At 44.5% G+C, this 17,532-nt stretch overlaps 1 protein-coding gene across 1 annotated transcript in view; it reads left to right on the top strand.

Moving 5' to 3' along the window:
- The window catches only part of ARHGAP24 (Rho GTPase activating protein 24), a 346,470-nt gene that overhangs the window by 124,907 nt on the left and 204,031 nt on the right, over window positions 1-17,532 (top strand). The window contains exon 3 of the mRNA XM_074993675.1: window positions 10,343-10,430. Within this exon, the coding sequence (XP_074849776.1) occupies window positions 10,343-10,430 (88 nt within the window). The remainder of the gene's footprint in view (window positions 1-10,342; window positions 10,431-17,532) is intronic.

Below are 17,532 nucleotides of genomic sequence, written 5' to 3'. Positions count from 1 at the left end.
CTTATTTATTTATTAATGAAGATGCTCGAAGTAGGACTGTTAGTGGCTTTAAAAAGTATCACTGGCACTTGGACTGTACACAGAGGTCAAAAGGGTCAAGTTTCAGCACTCCACCTTAGAAAGGTTGTTGACCCCTGGTTTAAACAAAATGGAGTTGTGGACCCTGGGGGCCCCGAGGCAACTGTCCCTTTTGCCCTTGTGTTAATCCACCACTGCACACAGGGCCCTAATGAGTGCAGCAGCTTTGCTCCACTTTCTTGAGCTGCTGATGGAATAGTGTGCCTTTATCCCCATGCCTTTGCCATAAGAACATATATAAATAGTGATCCAAACTGGGCAGTGAGGTCTGGGGTAGGGTAGGGTCAAGAGGGTGGCACAGGGTGTGAGGCTGGAACACAAAATTTAGCACATGGTGTATGTGTTTTGTGAGGTTTTTCTCTTTCCCTGTGCTGCTTTTTTTTTTTTCAGCAGTGGAATGAGAAGGCCCAATAACATTAGAGACAATATGTTTGAAGGGGCTTGAAATTAGACAAAATACATTTTCCTTTTCTTGATATCATCTGAAAACACTCATTTTGCCCCTTGCCTCTCAGACACTCTCCCCTTTCCTAGGAACCTGTTCCAAGTTTTTCATGGTCTGAGATTTTCCTCAGGTACTTTCTCCTTCCCACCCCTATTAGAAGAGAGTCAGGGGAGAAAAATGGATGTTAAACTTTGTGAGCCGTCAGAAGCTTGTATGAGACATCAGACACTTAGGAAAATTCAAGCATTGAGGAAGGAGCCTACATTCTACACATGGGCAAACCAGGGCAACTGAGCAGTGAGGCTGATGGTAAAATGAAGCCAGGAAGCTAGCTGTCATCAACGCTGTATTCACTGTGGTTCAGTTGTATGCCACAGTAGGATGAAGGTTTCTGTAGTCTGCAGATTTATTCTCTGACTGCCTGAATGCTCATGTGAACCTTTCTGACAGATGGTAAGGCAGCAATCAAGTGTTCACTCTCTGATACTCTTGATATGCTGTATAAATAGCTACTGAACTTATTAAAAGGGGAAGTAAATACCACCCAGATTTGTATGAAAGCAGACAAAATGGGAAGTGAAAAGAAGTTCGTCTTTCATTTTCTTTTAAAACTTTCCCCCTCAGTCTGAGAAGCCAGGTGCATGTTGCACAAACAAGACTGTTTTTTAAAATAACTTTGTTTGTTTCGAACAGCAACTCTGTGGACAGACAGCAAAATAATCCAAATTACCTTTCAAGTGCATCTTTTCTTTATGAAGTTCATTAATTGCTGTGTATAGTATTTCCATCTTGGAGCCTTTAATATAAATTTAGACATCACTTAAACATGCATGTGGGGTTCAAAATTCAGGAAGAAGTGAACTTGCAACAGATATGGATTATAAATATTATGACCATCTTGTTCTGGTTTTTGTCATTATTTTCCCTGAAATTTGTCAGAAACATTTATTGTAAAAATAGGATGTAAATATTAAAAGCTCTTTTACATCAAATAATCAAAATATTTGATGTATTGTAAATAAAGTTATTTGCCACCCTAAGCTAATGATAAGTTGGGAAGTTAAATACAATGTTCATCTCTTGCCTCATTTGTAGTTGTATTTTCACTTATAATTCTGTAGATTAGATCAATTTAGTTTTGCATATTAGGTTTAATTGATTTAAAAATAATTATTTCTTTTAGGAATCTTTTTAGGCATGCAGTTATTCTTGCTCCGGATCCAGTATCCAACATATTCCAAAACCAGTATCTAGTGTTACGTATTTTCTCTGCCCAATTTGAGTTAAGAAAGCAGTTGCAGATGGAAGTCATAGGCTACGTCTACACGAGCCCCAAACTTCAAAATGGCCACACAAATGGCCATTTCAAAGTTTACTAATGAAGCGCTGAAATGCATATTCAGCTCTTCATTAGCATGTGGGCGGCCGCGGCACTTCGAAATTGACGCGCCTCACCGCCGTGCTTCTCGTCCCCACGGGGCTCCATTTCGAAAGGACCCCGCCTACTTCGAAGTCCCCTTATTCCCATGAGCTGACATACCTTAATGTCTGGCGCCTGGGGTTGGAGGGCGCAACCCTCGCCTCGGCCAGAGCCCTGGCCGAGGCTGGGTGGGGGCCGGGCGAACTGGCAAATACGGCCGGCCGGTGTCCGCAGGCCCCAGGTCCCCCTCGGCGGCAGGCCCCAGGGTGGCGGATGGTGGAGGGACAGCGGTCGGAGCGGCGGGCAGAGCGGCGGGCGGCACGGCATGGAGGGCCAGGTGTTCCGCTATGCGCTCGAAGGTCCACATGAAGGCCCCCAAAGCATCCTGGCACCAGGCCAGCGCTCGCTTTTGGAGCTCCAGCCTCCACTACTCCACCCGCAGGCGCCACTCCGACACCTCCAGCTGATGCCGGAGGGTCACGAGCAGCTGGGGGTCCGTGGCCGTCCTCTGGTGGCTCCGCCGTCGGCCCCGTCCTGGGACTGGTCGGTGTTCCGCCGAGGGGCTGGCCTGATGGGATGGCCCTGGTGGGCTCTCCGGGACCACGGACACCTTGCCAGCGCTCTCCAGGCCCTCTGACGGTGCAGCTGTGGAACACAGGGGGGAAGAAGAGTGAAGACAGCTGTTAGTGTGGCCCCTGAGCCGTGGCCCTTGTCCCCCCACCCCTCTGCTGCTGGTTCCCCATCCCCGTCCCCAGGAGATGCTGCTGCTGATGATGGGTGTCCCCCCTCCCCCAGGGGACCCTAGGTTCCGCTCCCCACATCCCCAGGGTTGGAGCATGGCGCTGTCCTGCTGGGGGGCAGAGGCTGATGCACTCTTCTGAGGGACATGCCACTGCTGTCCTTGGTGCCATGGTCATCTGGGTGTTTGGAGGGCCCTGGTCATGTCTCTTGTCCCCGCCCCTTAATCCCGGGGGTGTGCACTGGGGGGGGGTACATACCTGACGGTCCGCTCCCACTGTCGGGGGACACCCACTGGGCGGATGCCCTGCTGGAGCTCTGGGACTGGAGGGTGATCCAGAGCCCCCTGTTGCTGGAGGAGTCCCCCTCCTCCTCCTCCAGCATCCCAGGGGTGAGCTCCTGGGGGGGGCCCTGGGGTGCAGGGCTTGCCTCCGGGGCGGACTCTGTCTCCGGGGCCTGCTGGGGCTCGTTGGCCGAGGTGTCAAGAGTGGCCGGGGGGGGGAGGAGGTGTACCGGGGGCCCAGGATGGCCCTGAGCTCCCTGTAAAAGGGGCAAGTGGCGGGGGCGGCCCCAGATCGGCTGGCCACATCCCAGGCCCAGGCGTAACCCTGCCGCAGCTCCTTAACCTTACTCCTGACATGGTCAGGAGTGCGGGCAGGGTGATCCCGGGTGGCCAGGCCCTCGGCCAGCCGAGTGAACGCATCCGCGTTCTGCCTCTTGCTCCCCATTACCTGGAGCGCCTCCTCCTCGCCCCAGAGCCCCAGCAGGTCCCGGATCTTGGCCTCCGTCCAGGAGGGGCCCCACTGCCTCTTCTCTGACTGGCTGGCTGGATGGCAGCCCTGGATCCCCATGGGGGGGTTGTCCTGGGGGCGCTTGGGTGGCTGGCTAGTGGCCATCAGTGCACGGTGGTGGGTTGGGGCTGCTGAGGGATGTGCAGGCTGACTGCGTGGCAACGCTGCTGCCTGCACGCGCTCTCAGCTTTCTGCACAGGAACGCAGGGGGCGGGGAGCTTTAAGGGGCTGCTGCACGCGGCGACCATAGAGCTCAGGGGCTGGAGAGAGCATCTCTCAACCCCTCAGCTGATGGCCGCCATGGCGGACCCTACTATTTCAATATTGCGGGACGCGGATTGTCTACACGTGCCCTACTTCGACGTTCAACGTTCAACGTCGACGTAGGGTGCTATTGCCATCTCCTGATAGGGATAGCAACTTCGACGTCTCGCCGCCTTACATCGATTTCAACTTCGAAATAGTGCTTGCCACGTGTAGACGTGGCGGGCGCTATTTTGAAGTTGGCGCGGCTACTTCGAAGTAGCCAGCTCGTGTAGATGCAGCTATAATGTGCTTGGAAACAGAGGAGGCCATTATCAAAAAGTAAACAAGTTTAAAGTCTTAAAAGGCAATACAAACTGGCTGAAGTTTGAAGTAAAGCCTGCTCCCATTGCAATTTGGCCTGAAAGAGGACTGAGTAAAACCTACAAGATTAGGCATGTTATGTACATTTATTTAGGTGATGAAAAGAGGGGAAAATTAGATGTTGTGGAAGGTAGTGAGTTATGTTGTTATTTTTTTTAAGACCCAACCTTATTTACAATGCTTACTCATGCACTGTGGTTTGTTCCATTATTGAAATGGGTCTTCTTCGGGGCCATGTGACTATTCAGTGTGTGTAAGGGTATCAGAAGTCTGCCCCTATATGAATAAAAGCATAATCCAGTGCATTAGCTAGTGTGGTGATTAAACTCCTTGTCATAAGTCAGTTCCCTTTTTCTTTGGTAGATCTAATTAAAGCAAGTGATTTTTGTTTATCAAATATGGTGGTGCATTTTTCAATGATATAAGACACTTGAACAGCCTTTTCTTTAGTGTCCAATGTTCCAGAGTCCCCAAGCAGGGAATCATATGCTAACAAGACCAAATTTGCACTGCAGCTCCTTTTGGAAACAGTTTTTTTTCCCATATTTCTTCATTTCCTTTTCTCTGATTTCTCAGACAAGCTTCCTGATCCTTCCGTCTTTTTGTTAACCCAGCCTTTACAGGAACATTGGTTTTCTGTCTTCTGTCATGAAAAAAGACACACATCCCATTGTGGATGTTACTATACTGAATCACTTTTAACTTTTGCCTTGTTTTTAAAAACTGAAAATACTGATGTCAAATATTGATTGGCATGCAGAGGTCCATCACAACTGGGATGACTGTGGATGATCAGTGTTGTTAATTTCTACTGCTATGTAGATGCAAGGGGCAGTGATGCTGTGGCATGGAGAATGATAAAGAGATATGCCCTTTATTTTCCTTTACACGTTGAACTTCTCTACCCTAGCACCCGTGGGACCTGACCAGTACCAAACCACAATTTGCTGAACCACCAGTGGTTAATATCGCTTAGCAGCATTGCCAATACTTCACCATTTATTGGGCTCTGAGAAGACATTTAGGGTTAAATTAAAGCTAAATAACGACACAGAATGCTGAGGGCCAGGACTGATGGCTCTGAACAAACTTTTTGGGATATGGGAAACTTGGACACACCAAAAACCTTTGAGAAAGTGTGCATCATGAGCAAGTGGACATCCAGCTAACTAAAATCATGCCTGACCACAAATGTTGCCATACTAGAAAAGTTCAATCTGTGCTCAAGTAAAATTTTACAGTGTCCTAGAAGTGACTAGTAAATTTAAAAAACTAAAAACAAATCAGGAAAAGTAAAGGAATAGGAAGAATGAAGTAGAGAGACTTACCAACTGACAGCAGTTTTTCTGTGTTCATGTGCATTCACAAATATACTGCCTCACTGTACCAGGATATTCCTGGGAGAAGCACAAATATGTGGTTATAGGTCGCCAAATTCCTAAACTTGGGCTAAAAATAAATCATGACAGTGAGACTTCAAAGAAATATGTTGGGAGTGATGATAAAAACATGGGAGGGGGAATAAAAGGTGGTCCTTGGAGTGAAAGTGAAAATAGGAACAAAATATTCAAACCCTATAAGTAAATATATCTTGAACAGAGTTTTATAGGACTGAAATATATGTATATACAACAACATATTTTCATACAAAGTGCAACTTGCCCTTGTTTTCTTTACACAAAAGAGAGTTACAAAACAGGGTTATCCATCTGCATGCTCAGATGACTGAATAAATACTTGATTGCCTTCTTCAAAAATTTGACTTGGAATTATCACTTGAACATGTTGTCTCCATGCTATTGCAAATATAGTGGCTTTTTTAAAGTAACCCTTTGGAGGTTCGGGAAACAATGGTATGTATTACCATAAGGCAATCTGAGTGAATGATTTACAGCATTAATATAGAGCTCAATAAATTAGTATTGAATGCGATGACCATCAAATGTCCCTAACCTTTTTAGGGCTCTGTGAGGGGCTGTAGAGAGAGACTGGAGTTCAGATAATTTCAGCATTAATAACCAGCCCTTAGAGCAAAGATTAGGTCATAATCCATGCTGATTTATAGACAGCAGTTTGATGTTTTCTATAAATATTAAAATTTCCAGCGGCGTCACTGAAGTATGAATAGGGGAACAAAGAGATAGAGGTGAGTAATGAAGCCACAAAATAGCTGATAAATCTCTCAGCAAAAGGAACTACTAACAAATTATTTTCCAAGCCAATTTAAAGATAGATCTGTAGACCTGGATCAGAAGACTTTCAGACCTAGCCATGTGGAAAGTTTCAGGTTGCAATGTTGAATTACTTTCAATGAATTATGTACAAAGGAGCTGTGTTTCTTTCATCCTAGCATAACATAAGAAATAGGTTTTGCTCAAACCTTCCATTTACATGGATCTTTCCTGTTGTTTGTATTGCCCTAGTACTAAGAGATGCCCCGTGAAAATGAATAAACGTGTAAAAGCCAGACAGATCAAGCAATGTACCCAGTGCCACACAGGAAGTTTGTTGCAGAACAAAAGACCTGAACCCACCTCTCCTGAGACTTATTTCATGTAAATACCTTAGCTTAATGTAGAAGTAGCATGTATGAATAAGAGAGAGACTATTAGTATAACCTTACTTTACTGTAATTATTTGCTATGTGGCAGATCACAGTCTGCAGCTGACAGGTGCCTGATGGAGGGGAAACATTTTGGGTGCTGGAGGAACCCCTTTTTGTTCAAGTTCACAGAGGGTGCAGTCCTGCAGGTTGGATAGGCATCTGGGGCTCATCAGGAGATAGTCAGCAGCAGGCTATAATTAAAACACCTGTACCCAGTTAAGGCCTCCAGGCTTTCTATAAAAGGCTTTCCCCAGGCGGCAAGAAGAGGGAGGAGTGGTGTCCAGAGAGAAGGAGGCTGGAGATGGAGAACCGAACCGAACCGAACCGAACCGAACCAAACCAAACCAAACCAAACCAAACAAGAACACAGGCGAGCAGGGCAGAGCGTAGCCAGGTACCCCAGCACCACACTATAGGGTGGCGGGGTGAAGAGGCCCAGGGAGAGGTGACTGCTATGGAGCAGAGGCAAAAAGTCCCACCAGCTCTCTCCTTCTCTAGGGTCCCTGGGCTGGAGTCCAGGGCAGGGGGCATGACTGGACTTCTCACCACTTCCCTTGGAGGGCGGACCAACTGAGACAGAGCCAGAGCAGCTCGAGGCTGGTGGAGAGGGACGTGCCCCACCCCAAACTCAGATTGGCCTGTGATGACAATGGCTCAGTAAAGGGAGACCCTTGCTTTCAGGAAGTCCCAGGGCAACAAAAGGGGCCTCTGAGGCACAAAAGGAGCCACCCGGAAGTGCAGAACCCTTAAGAGGCAGTTGAGTGGTCCGTCACAGCTGTCAAGCAACCATTGTTACAACTGTGACCATTGTTTATAACGCACTGGCTAATAAATATGCATACTGCTGTCCCTATTAAATAAAAATGTGGATTTGCTAATGTGATTGATCCTGATGTGACACTACAGCTGAAAAAGAAGTCTTTGCCTCATGTATGAAAGGCTTGTGCAACTAGAGCTCAATTTGGTGAGGTGCCCAGTGCATTCCTGCCAGGTGCCTAACCCACTCATCTTCCATTGACTTCACTGGGTGGTGAGAGGATTCATCACTTTGCAAGATCAGCCCCTTGGAGCAGCAGGACTTTAATCCATGTTGAATCTCTGAAGGCCTGCATGGCTCTGGTTCATGGTATGATGATGACTGGGAAATCCAGGGTGACCATGGACTCTATAGGATCTTGCACACTATTATTTTGGTCAACGTTCCATAGAGATTTTCATCCCATAAGCTTAGTGAAGGTATGCAGCACATCAAGTGATCTAAGACACAGCTTGGTGGCTGTTAACGTGTTTTCCTTATGTTCCCTTTGTTAGGAGGCTCTTCACAATTGTGTTAAAGAGAATCTTCATACCGTACTTGCTTGTGCTAGTCATTAAATTATCAGAATTGTTTTAAATTGAAATATTAAATTATAGTATTTTCACTGTGTGTATGTATGTAATATAACATGCAGGTGGAGTACTGGGAATTAGGCCTGTATCTCCCCTTAATGGAGAATATTCATCCAATAGTCTTCATAATGCTCTGCAAATTTACCCCCTAATGTTCAACTAATCATAGTTTAATTGTGGCTTGCCTGAACACTTGGGAGGATATGACACTAAATGAAAATGAAAAAATAAGTCTCCTATGAAGGAATGAGGAAACTCTTAGCTGGGGGTGTCAAATGAAAAGATCCCAATGCTATTTTCCCTTAAAGACACCCCTCAAGCTCTTTTTAACTGTGTGATGTCAGGGTACACAGGAGAGAGGTTTTTTGTAATCTTTTGGGGTTGAATATTTGAAAATCCCAGCTACTTCAGGAAGGGTATAAAATGTGTAATAAGGGCTTTCAGCATGTGTTGCCAAGGTGGTCCTGTCTGTGCAGCTGAAGTGGGCAGGATGGGAAGGCTGGCTGTGAGGCTAGTCTGCAAAGAAGTCCCTGGAGAGGAGATGAGCAAGAAGAGTGAGTAGTTACTGGTCAGAATGGAAGGTGGAGAGCAGAAAAATATTGGTGTTCTCCAGCAAATACGTTTCTGAATGAGACATCACTAGTGACTGCCACTTGCATACATTATGATCAAGCCAATGATTGTACTAACAGTGAGAAAATGGGACGTGTTTTGTGTTCTGCATGCCCCAGTGCTGCAGAAAGAGGGACAGAAAATAGCAGCCATGAATGCTTTTCTGGAAAACATGTGTAGTGAAGTGTAATCCCAATTGATTATATGGAAAGAGACTATCATGTATTTAAAAAATAATTGCACACGTAGGCCCAAATTCTAGATACTACAGTTACGGCAGATCTGCAGTGGGGTAAGATAATAGAATTCAGATTATTTTTAGGTATGGAGCTAGTATGAAAAGAGTTGATGAGATTTTGTAAATAGTCAAGCTTCCTTTCTGCAATTGTGAAAACTGTGAAAACTTCTCCTTTTCCATCAATTGTCACAGAATTGTACTCCAGAATCAAAGTTTCCTTTAAAAATGTTTCTGGCTCCAATGGTTATGAAGATCAATTTAAAAATGTGAAGGATGTGCAATTAATACTGTAGTCTTGCTGTCTCCCTAGAAAGTGAAGCTATTGCTCTAGGAAGTATGAATTTCCCCATTCACCTGCATGAGATGTCATTGCTGATAAGTTTAAATTCAGTATTGTTAATTTTTCTGATGATTTTAGAAGTAATGTTTAATGATTGAGATTATTTCACAATCTGCAAGTGCCTCACACCTTTCCATGTGCCTTATGACTACCTGTGCCCTGCCCAGCTGCCAAATTTGCAGTGTCCTCCTACAATGCTATTATGTGTTGTCAGTCCAAAAAATGTCAGCGCATTACAAACTGAAAATATGGAAAAATATTTAGTGATTTTGAATTTCATATAAGAAAAATTACAGAGGCTTTGACACTGTTGCATTTATCAATCTCATACAAATATATTTTTAAAAAATCTATTTTTAATTAAAATATGCACTACACTCTCCAGTCTGACATACCACAGTGCTGCAGAACCCAGAGATCCAGTAGAGTGCAGTTTCTGATTATCCTGGAGTATCCAAAGCTTTATATATATTGAGTTCAGGAGGCTGTTCATGGGTCATCTGGTTGGGGTCTCTCCGTTCATATAATTATTTTGATATGCTGGGAGGACAGTTTTGGTTTTAATTAGATCATGACTTTATTCTTAAATATCTGTGAATACTTGTCAGATAAACTGGTACAGTGAAGGAAATTCCATTCCTCTTTCCATATATTCAGAGGCTGCCACCTTCCATGGCCTGGTCCCAGCCAATCCACTGCTGGGACCCCCTCCCGCATTTCAGGGCTAAACAGGAGGCCACAAAAGAAGCAAATATTAACTTCTCACTTAACCAGTTGTAGGAACCCCAAGCCCCCATCTCTGCTCCTTTAAAGAATTCCTTCTTTGAATCCTTTGCCATTCCATTTTCTGTAATCTTTCTTATGGAGTACCTACACTGAACATCCATTACCACAAGGGGCTACCAGTTAGTATCACTGACACTGTGCCATGCCTAGTCAGGTCCCCAGACATTTCCTGATATCTTCTTTAATAATTTTCATATACCAAAGTTTGAGAGAAAAATCCAATAATATTGTAAGAGCACGACAGCAGTTCTGATCCAGTTTTTTGATTTTTAGGGTGCCATTTTCCTGCCTGGAAATAGAGTTATTGAGCATCCTGGCAATGAAGAAAGCCCTGGGAAGTTCCTCTTTGAAGTTGTTCCAGGTAGGACATTCTATTCTCCATAAAAATGTCTTTAAAAATGTCTTTCTGGTGACTAACGACTGGTTTTATTCAGCCTGAACAGAGGCTGAAGATGATTAATGTTTCAATTTAATAGAAAAAAATTGGCTAATTTTGCTAATGGTATAGTCTGTCATATGTATATTTATATTCATTCACCCCAGGCTGTGCAGAAAAATCATGATTTCTTATTTGTCAACATACAGTACAGTTGTTCTGTTGGTGCTGGGCATTCGGTGTGATGGACTGTGGGAAGCATAAGCATATCTGGCACTGCCTTTGTGACACTGAAGCCGTGTCTTCACGTGCACGCTACTTCGAAGTAGTGGCACTAACTTCGAAATAGCGCCCGTCACGGCTACACGTGCCGGGTGCTATTTCGAAGTTAACTTCGACGTTAGGCGGCGAGACGTCGAAGTCGCTAACCCCATGAGGGGATAGGAATAGCGCCCTACTTCGACGTTCAACGTCGAAGTAGGGACCGTGTAGTCGTTGCGCGTCCCGCAACATCGAAATAGCGGGGTCCACCATGACGGCCATCAGCTGAGGGGTTGAGAGATGCTCTCTCTCCAGCCCCTGCGGGGCTCTATGGTCACCGTGGGCAGCAGCCCTTAGCCCAGGGCTTCTGGCTGCTGCTGCGGCAGCTGGGGATCCATGTTGCAGGCACAGGGTCTGCAACCAGTTGTAGGCTCTGTGTATCTTGTGTTGTTTAGTGCAACTGTGTCTGGGAGGGGCCCTTTAAGGGAGCGGCTGGCTGTTGAGTCCGCCCTGTGACCCTGTCTGCAGCTGTGCCCACCCTTATTTCGATGTGTGCTGCTTTGGCGTGTAGACGTTCCCTCGCAGCGCCTATTTCGATGTGGTGCCGCGCAACGTCGAAGTTGAACATCGACGTTGCGAGCCCTGGAGGACGTGTAGACGTTACTCATCGAAATAGCCTATTTCGATGTTGCTTGATGTTGGCTTCACGTGTAGACGTAGCCTGAATGTCATAAAGAGGGTAGAATGTTATGGCACCATAAATGCGAAGTGATTTAACAGCCAGTTTGTTGAAGCGCTGCCTGCTGAGATCGCTATCAGTATTAACAGCAACGAAGGGTCCTGTGGCACCTTATAGACTAACAGAAAAGTTCTGAGCATGAGCTTTCGTGAGCACAGGCTCACTTCATCAGATGCTGGTCTTGGAAATCTGAAGGGCCAGGTATAAATAAGCCAGAGCAAGGGTGGGGATAACAAGGTTAGCTCAGTCAGCAAGGGTGAGGCTTACTAACAGCAGTTGATCTGGAGGTGTGAACACCAAGGGAGGGGAAGCTGCTTCTGTATTTAGCCAGCCATTTGCAGTCTTTGTTTAAGCCAGAGCTGAGGGCGTCGAATTTGCAGATGAATTGTAGCTCAGAAATATCTCTTTGGAGTCTGGTCCTGAAATTTCTTTGCTGTAGGATAGCTACTTTTAAGTCTTCTGCTGTGTGGCCTGGGAGATTGAAGTGCTTTCCTACGGGTTTTTTTATATTGCCATTTCTGGTATCTGATTTGTGTGCGTTTATTCTTTTATGTAGAGACTGTCCAGTTTGTCCGATGTATATAGCAGAGGGGCATTGCTGGCACATGATGGCATAAATTATATTGGTAGATGTGTAGCTGAATGAACCCACGATGGTGTGGCTGATCTGGTTAGGTCCTGTAATGGTGTTGCTGGTGTAGATATGTGGGCAGAGCTGGCAACGAGGTTTGTTGCATGGATGGGTACCTGAGTTAGAGTGACTGTGGTGCGGTATATAGTTACTGGTTAGGATTTGCTTCAGGTTGGCAGGTTGTCTGTGGGCAAGGACTGGTCTGCCTCCCAAGGCCTGTGAAAGTGGGGGATCATTGTCCAGGATGGGCTGTAAATCCCTGATGATGCGCTGTAGAGGTTTTAGCTGAGGACTGTAGGTGATGGCTAGTGGTGTTCTGTTGGTTTCTCTCTTGAGCTTGTCCTGTAGTAAGAGGCTTCGTGGCACACGCCTGGCTCTGTTGATCTGTTTTTTCACCTCCTCAGGTGGGTACTGCAGTTTCAAGAATGCTTGGTAGAGATCCTGTAGGTGTTTGTCTCTGTCGGAGGGGTTGGAGCATACTCCTGCCAACCTGCCAACCTGGAGCATACTCCAACCCCTCCGACAGAGACAAACACCTACAGGATCTCTACCAAGCATTCTTGAAACTGCAGTACCCACCTGAGGAGGTGAAAAAACAGATCAACAGAGCCAGGCGTGTGCCACGAAGCCTCTTACTACAGGACAAGCTCAAGAGAGAAACCAACAGAACACCACTAGCCATCACCTACAGTCCTCAGCTAAAACCTCTACAGCGCATCATCAGGGATTTACAGCCCATCCTGGACAATGATCCCCCACTTTCACAGGCCTTGGGAGGCAGACCAGTCCTTGCCCACAGACAACCTGCCAACCTGAAGCAAATCCTAACCAGTAACTATATACCGCACCACAGTCACTCTAACTCAGGTACCCATCCATGCAACAAACCTCGTTGCCAGCTCTGCCCACATATCTACACCAGCAACACCATTACAGGACCTAACCAGATCAGCCACACCATCGTGGGTTCATTCAGCTACACATCTACCAATATAATTTATGCCATCATGTGCCAGCAATGCCCCTCTGCTATATACATCGGACAAACTGGACAGTCTCTACATAAAAGAATAAACGCACACAAATCAGATACCAGAAATGGCAATATAAAAAAACCCGTAGGAAAGCACTTCAATCTCCCAGGCCACACAGCAGAAGACTTAAAAGTAGCTATCCTACAGCAAAGAAATTTCAGGACCAGACTCCAAAGAGATATTTCTGAGCTACAATTCATCTGCAAATTCGACGCCCTCAGCTCTGGCTTAAACAAAGACTGCAAATGGCTGGCTAAATACAGAAGCAGCTTCCCCTCCCTTGGTGTTCACACCTCCAGATCAACTGCTGTTAGTAAGCCTCACCCTTGCTGACTGAGCTAACCTTGTTATCCCCACCCTTGCTCTGGCTTATTTATACCTGGCCCTTCAGATTTCCAAGACCAGCATCTGATGAAGTGAGCCTGTGCTCACGAACGCTCATGCTCAGAACTTTTCTGTTAGTCTATAAGGTGCCACAGGACCCTTCGTTGCTGTTACAGATTCAGACTAACACGGCTACCCCTCCGATACTTATCAGTATTAAGGATCCTTCATTGAGACTAGGGATGCATGAATCTGCCCTGACACAGTTAGGGTCCATTGTTTTGAAACTGAAGTCTGACTCTTTTTCAAAAGCTGAAGCTGGTTTGGTAAACTCCCTGTTCTTTGAATGCTACTGTTCACTCCTCCCATGAGTTGCTGGCCGTCTGCCTTCCCAAGTCCTAGTCAGACTATTTACTAGATGCAACTTGCTGTTCTCCCTCTGTTCTCCCTCTCCAGGGCTTTCAGCTCACTCCCTGTACTTACAAAAATTTGTTGGGTCTAAATGTATCTGAAATAAGCTCAAGTGTCTTCACTTTGAATTCTTATGGAGCCTGAGTTTAATATGCACCAGAATGCCTGTGGCACAGAAGCAGCCTAAGGCTATAACTCATTTTGGTAGGCTCAAAGTTCAATCTAATTAGCTTTAAGAAAGAGACAGTTAAGAGGCAGCCTCGTTGCAGTCTGTTTACATGGGGAACACGTATGCATACTAAATAATGGACTTTTCAGTCTAGCTTAGAAAAGTGAAGTTCTATCCAACAGCTAGCAGCTGAAGCTAGATAAATAAGGCATGAATTTTATCTGTGAGTGTAATTAACCACTGGCACAGACTATCAAGGGTGGTGCTAGGCTCTCCATCACTGACAATTTTTAAATCAAGAATGGATGTTTATTTCAACAGGTCTGCTCTAGGAACTGTTTTGTGTGTGTCTTCTATGGCCTGTGTTATCCAGGTGGCTACACAATGGTGGTCTTCTGATACTGGAATACATGAATCTTTAGAGATAAGGGAGCAGTTTTGGTGGTCTGTGCAGTGCAGACCTGGAGGCTTGTAGGCCAGGCTTTCTCTGGACAAGGATGAGTTGAGCTAGTATTCCTGAATGAAGAACATTCTGAGGGGATGTGTATGGATAGGTGGAATTTTCAGAATTTCAAATGCAGTGTTTTTTCTGGCTTGATTTGTGTTTTGGGTGAGTCATTCTCTGAACCTTTGAAGTGGTCCTTCACTAATTCTTAATATTAGAACCACCTGTGACAGGGCATTCCTTATGCTTTATGAACATAGGCTTTGGATATGCCGTAACTGGAATATGTGAAACACTTCATATAAGATATTGCAAAAGTCATACTGTACTGAATATAATTTTCACACTTGCATGCATGCATGCATTATCTTTGTAGCTCAAGTTAGGAATATGGAGTACAAACGTATGTTGTTAATGTAGTCATGCTATGTGAGGGCTGTTAACAGTACTTAAAAATTATAATGGTCCATTAGCAAAGACTGAACTGAAGATAGGATTGGGCCCAGAGTGGAAGGCTTTCTGGTCTGGGGAAAAAAACTTTAAAACAACTTTGAGGTGAGATCACATGTAACTAGTCTCTTTAGTGTATTATGCTTAGCTTGTGTTCTGTTTTATTTTGTTTACTATGCTACTGTGTTCTGTCTGCTATCTCTTATGAGCACTTAAATCTCACCTTTTATATTTAATGAAATCACTTCTGTTTATTAATAAACCCAGTGCAAGTAATTGTTACCTGGGGGTACAAGCAGCTGTGCCTCTCTTTATCCTGAGAAAGAGGGAGGAAGACATGAGCTTATCCTGCATAGTACTTTATACAGGGTAAGAGGGATTTATCTGGGGCCCAGAAACCATTGAAGCTGTGTATATGAGTGCTGTGGCAAGCCCTGTCGCTAGGATCTTCCCACAGCTGAGCTTATCTCAGTGTCTGTTACACTGCAGAGGCCTGTGACGATTTGTGTCACTGCTGAAGGAGTCCTGACAGCCTGCCCAAACAGGTTATAGTTGAAGAGTGGGCAGGAGGAGGAGGTGGGGCTCAGTGGTATTTCAACACATCAAGTGATGGTCCCAAGGGGGTCCTAGAAATTGAACCCATTGAACCCCTTTTTAATTATTTGTTTTAGTTATTACATTTAAATAATGAGTCATCTATACAATGGTTGTAAGAGCCTGGAAGCCTAACTGAATTCACAATGTAATAGTCTAACCAGCATTAAAAACAAGCTTTCAGATAGAAACAGTAACTCAAGTTGGCCACCCAGCCAACAATTTATAAAAAGCTCGTTTTCCTCTCCTTATTCTTGGAACAGGCCTCCTGTAAGTGTGCTATCAAACAGATGTCTTTTGCAGCATGACTAGAAGATTGTAATCTATAGTCGTATCAGACCCAGATCCAATCTAACAGCTCCAAGGTGGAACTTGTGTCAAAAATAAAGGAATGTCATTATTTTTCTTTCTCCTTTTTAATATAGTCTTTTTGTAGACATCTTTTAAAAACAGAGTGAGACATTTATTCTACATGCCATTAGTATAAAGTGAGAAAAATAAATTGAGGTTATCATTTTAGGAGGAGTTTTTCTACTTACTATAGTTCCAAAATAGTCAGTTTAAGTGAGGTAAGAGCACATTTCAGATTCTCAAACTGGCGAAATAGACATGTTATTAACACACATTATTTATTGTTGTTAATCCTGTGATGCCTTCTTGTTATAATTTAAGATTATTTATTACCAAGTTATTTCTTATTCTAGAGAATCTAGGCCATAGTTTTCTAACACACCTTTTTTTGAAAAATGAATTGAACTGTGCATTATGACTTAATGGATAACTTGTGCTAAAATAAAGTTAAAAACTGACATAATTGTCCAAAACATAGCCTGGACTTGAAAACATTAAGGCTGGGGCTACACTGACCCTTCTTTTCTCATGTGAGATCTCAGGCATAAGGAGCTGGAGACAAAGGGGCTTTTGGCTGACAGAGGCAGGTCTGTATAGCCTGTTTAATGCCAGCAGCAGCCTCTGCCAGCAGGGAGATTTTGTGTGGCTATGCTAATTAGCTTTGGGATTATGCCTCAGGATTATGTTAATGAGCAGCCATTTGGAATTGCGAGACTGCTCATTACCATGAAGCTGCTGGGGAACAGGTCAGTGCAGACCTATCTTAGGTGTGCCAGTCACTATGAGTCTGATTACTAGAAGCTGGTTGAAGGTGGTGTAAATAATAGTTTCCTCCACAGTTTCTCACTTGGTATAGAAGTGTGTATGGATATGCAAGCTCAGCAAATATAAAAAATAGACATATTCTCTCTTATAAACAATTTTTCATTGAAATGACTTTTCAATCCAACCAAACAGTTAAATGACAAGATTTAATTTCTTGTTTTTTAACATAAAACAATAAAACAAACCCCTCAGAAGTTCCCATTTAAGGAAAAAGTACTGAAAACTGATTTCAAAAATGAAAAACTCTCATTTTTAATTTTTTACTTAAACTGAAAATTTAAGGGAAGAGTTCTCATGAAAATTGTTGCATTTTTTCAATGAGCTTTGTTTACACATGAAGGCAGAATGACAGGGAATGATAGGCTGAAATGGTGGTCATGACTATTTTGAAATATGTAGGGGCACTGATACTATAGCGTTGGTGCAAGAGGGGACAAATTAATAGAGTGTGAGGAGGAGATATTGAGCACTAAATTATTACTGCTGCCTTCTGTCATTCCTAGTTTATGCTGGAGGGAAGCAGCTTTAATTCACTATGGAAAACGCTGTCAAGAGGAAGAACTAAATCAGGTTATCCATTACCTACTCTGGCCCTGATGCCTCCTTTGCCATCAAGCCACGTATGCACATCTTGGTAGAGGAGCCTTGCTGAAGCTCATGAATGACACTTGAATCTGCCCATTAACACTCTAGGGCTATTTTGGTGCAAACGTAGCTTTGCCATAAAAGCAGGGAGGTGATTTTTCCGTGTGTTTGAAATGTAAGGAACTGTAGACTCAAAAGCACTTCTGTAAAACTCTATGGACAGCTGTAGGCCATCTGCTCAGCTGGCCAGTGAAGGAATCTATGACTA

The sequence above is a fragment of the Carettochelys insculpta genome, chromosome 4 (assembly GCF_033958435.1).
Source record: "Carettochelys insculpta isolate YL-2023 chromosome 4, ASM3395843v1, whole genome shotgun sequence".
Lineage (NCBI taxonomy): Eukaryota > Metazoa > Chordata > Testudines > Carettochelyidae > Carettochelys > Carettochelys insculpta.
This window is presented reverse-complemented; position numbering and strand designations above follow the sequence as displayed.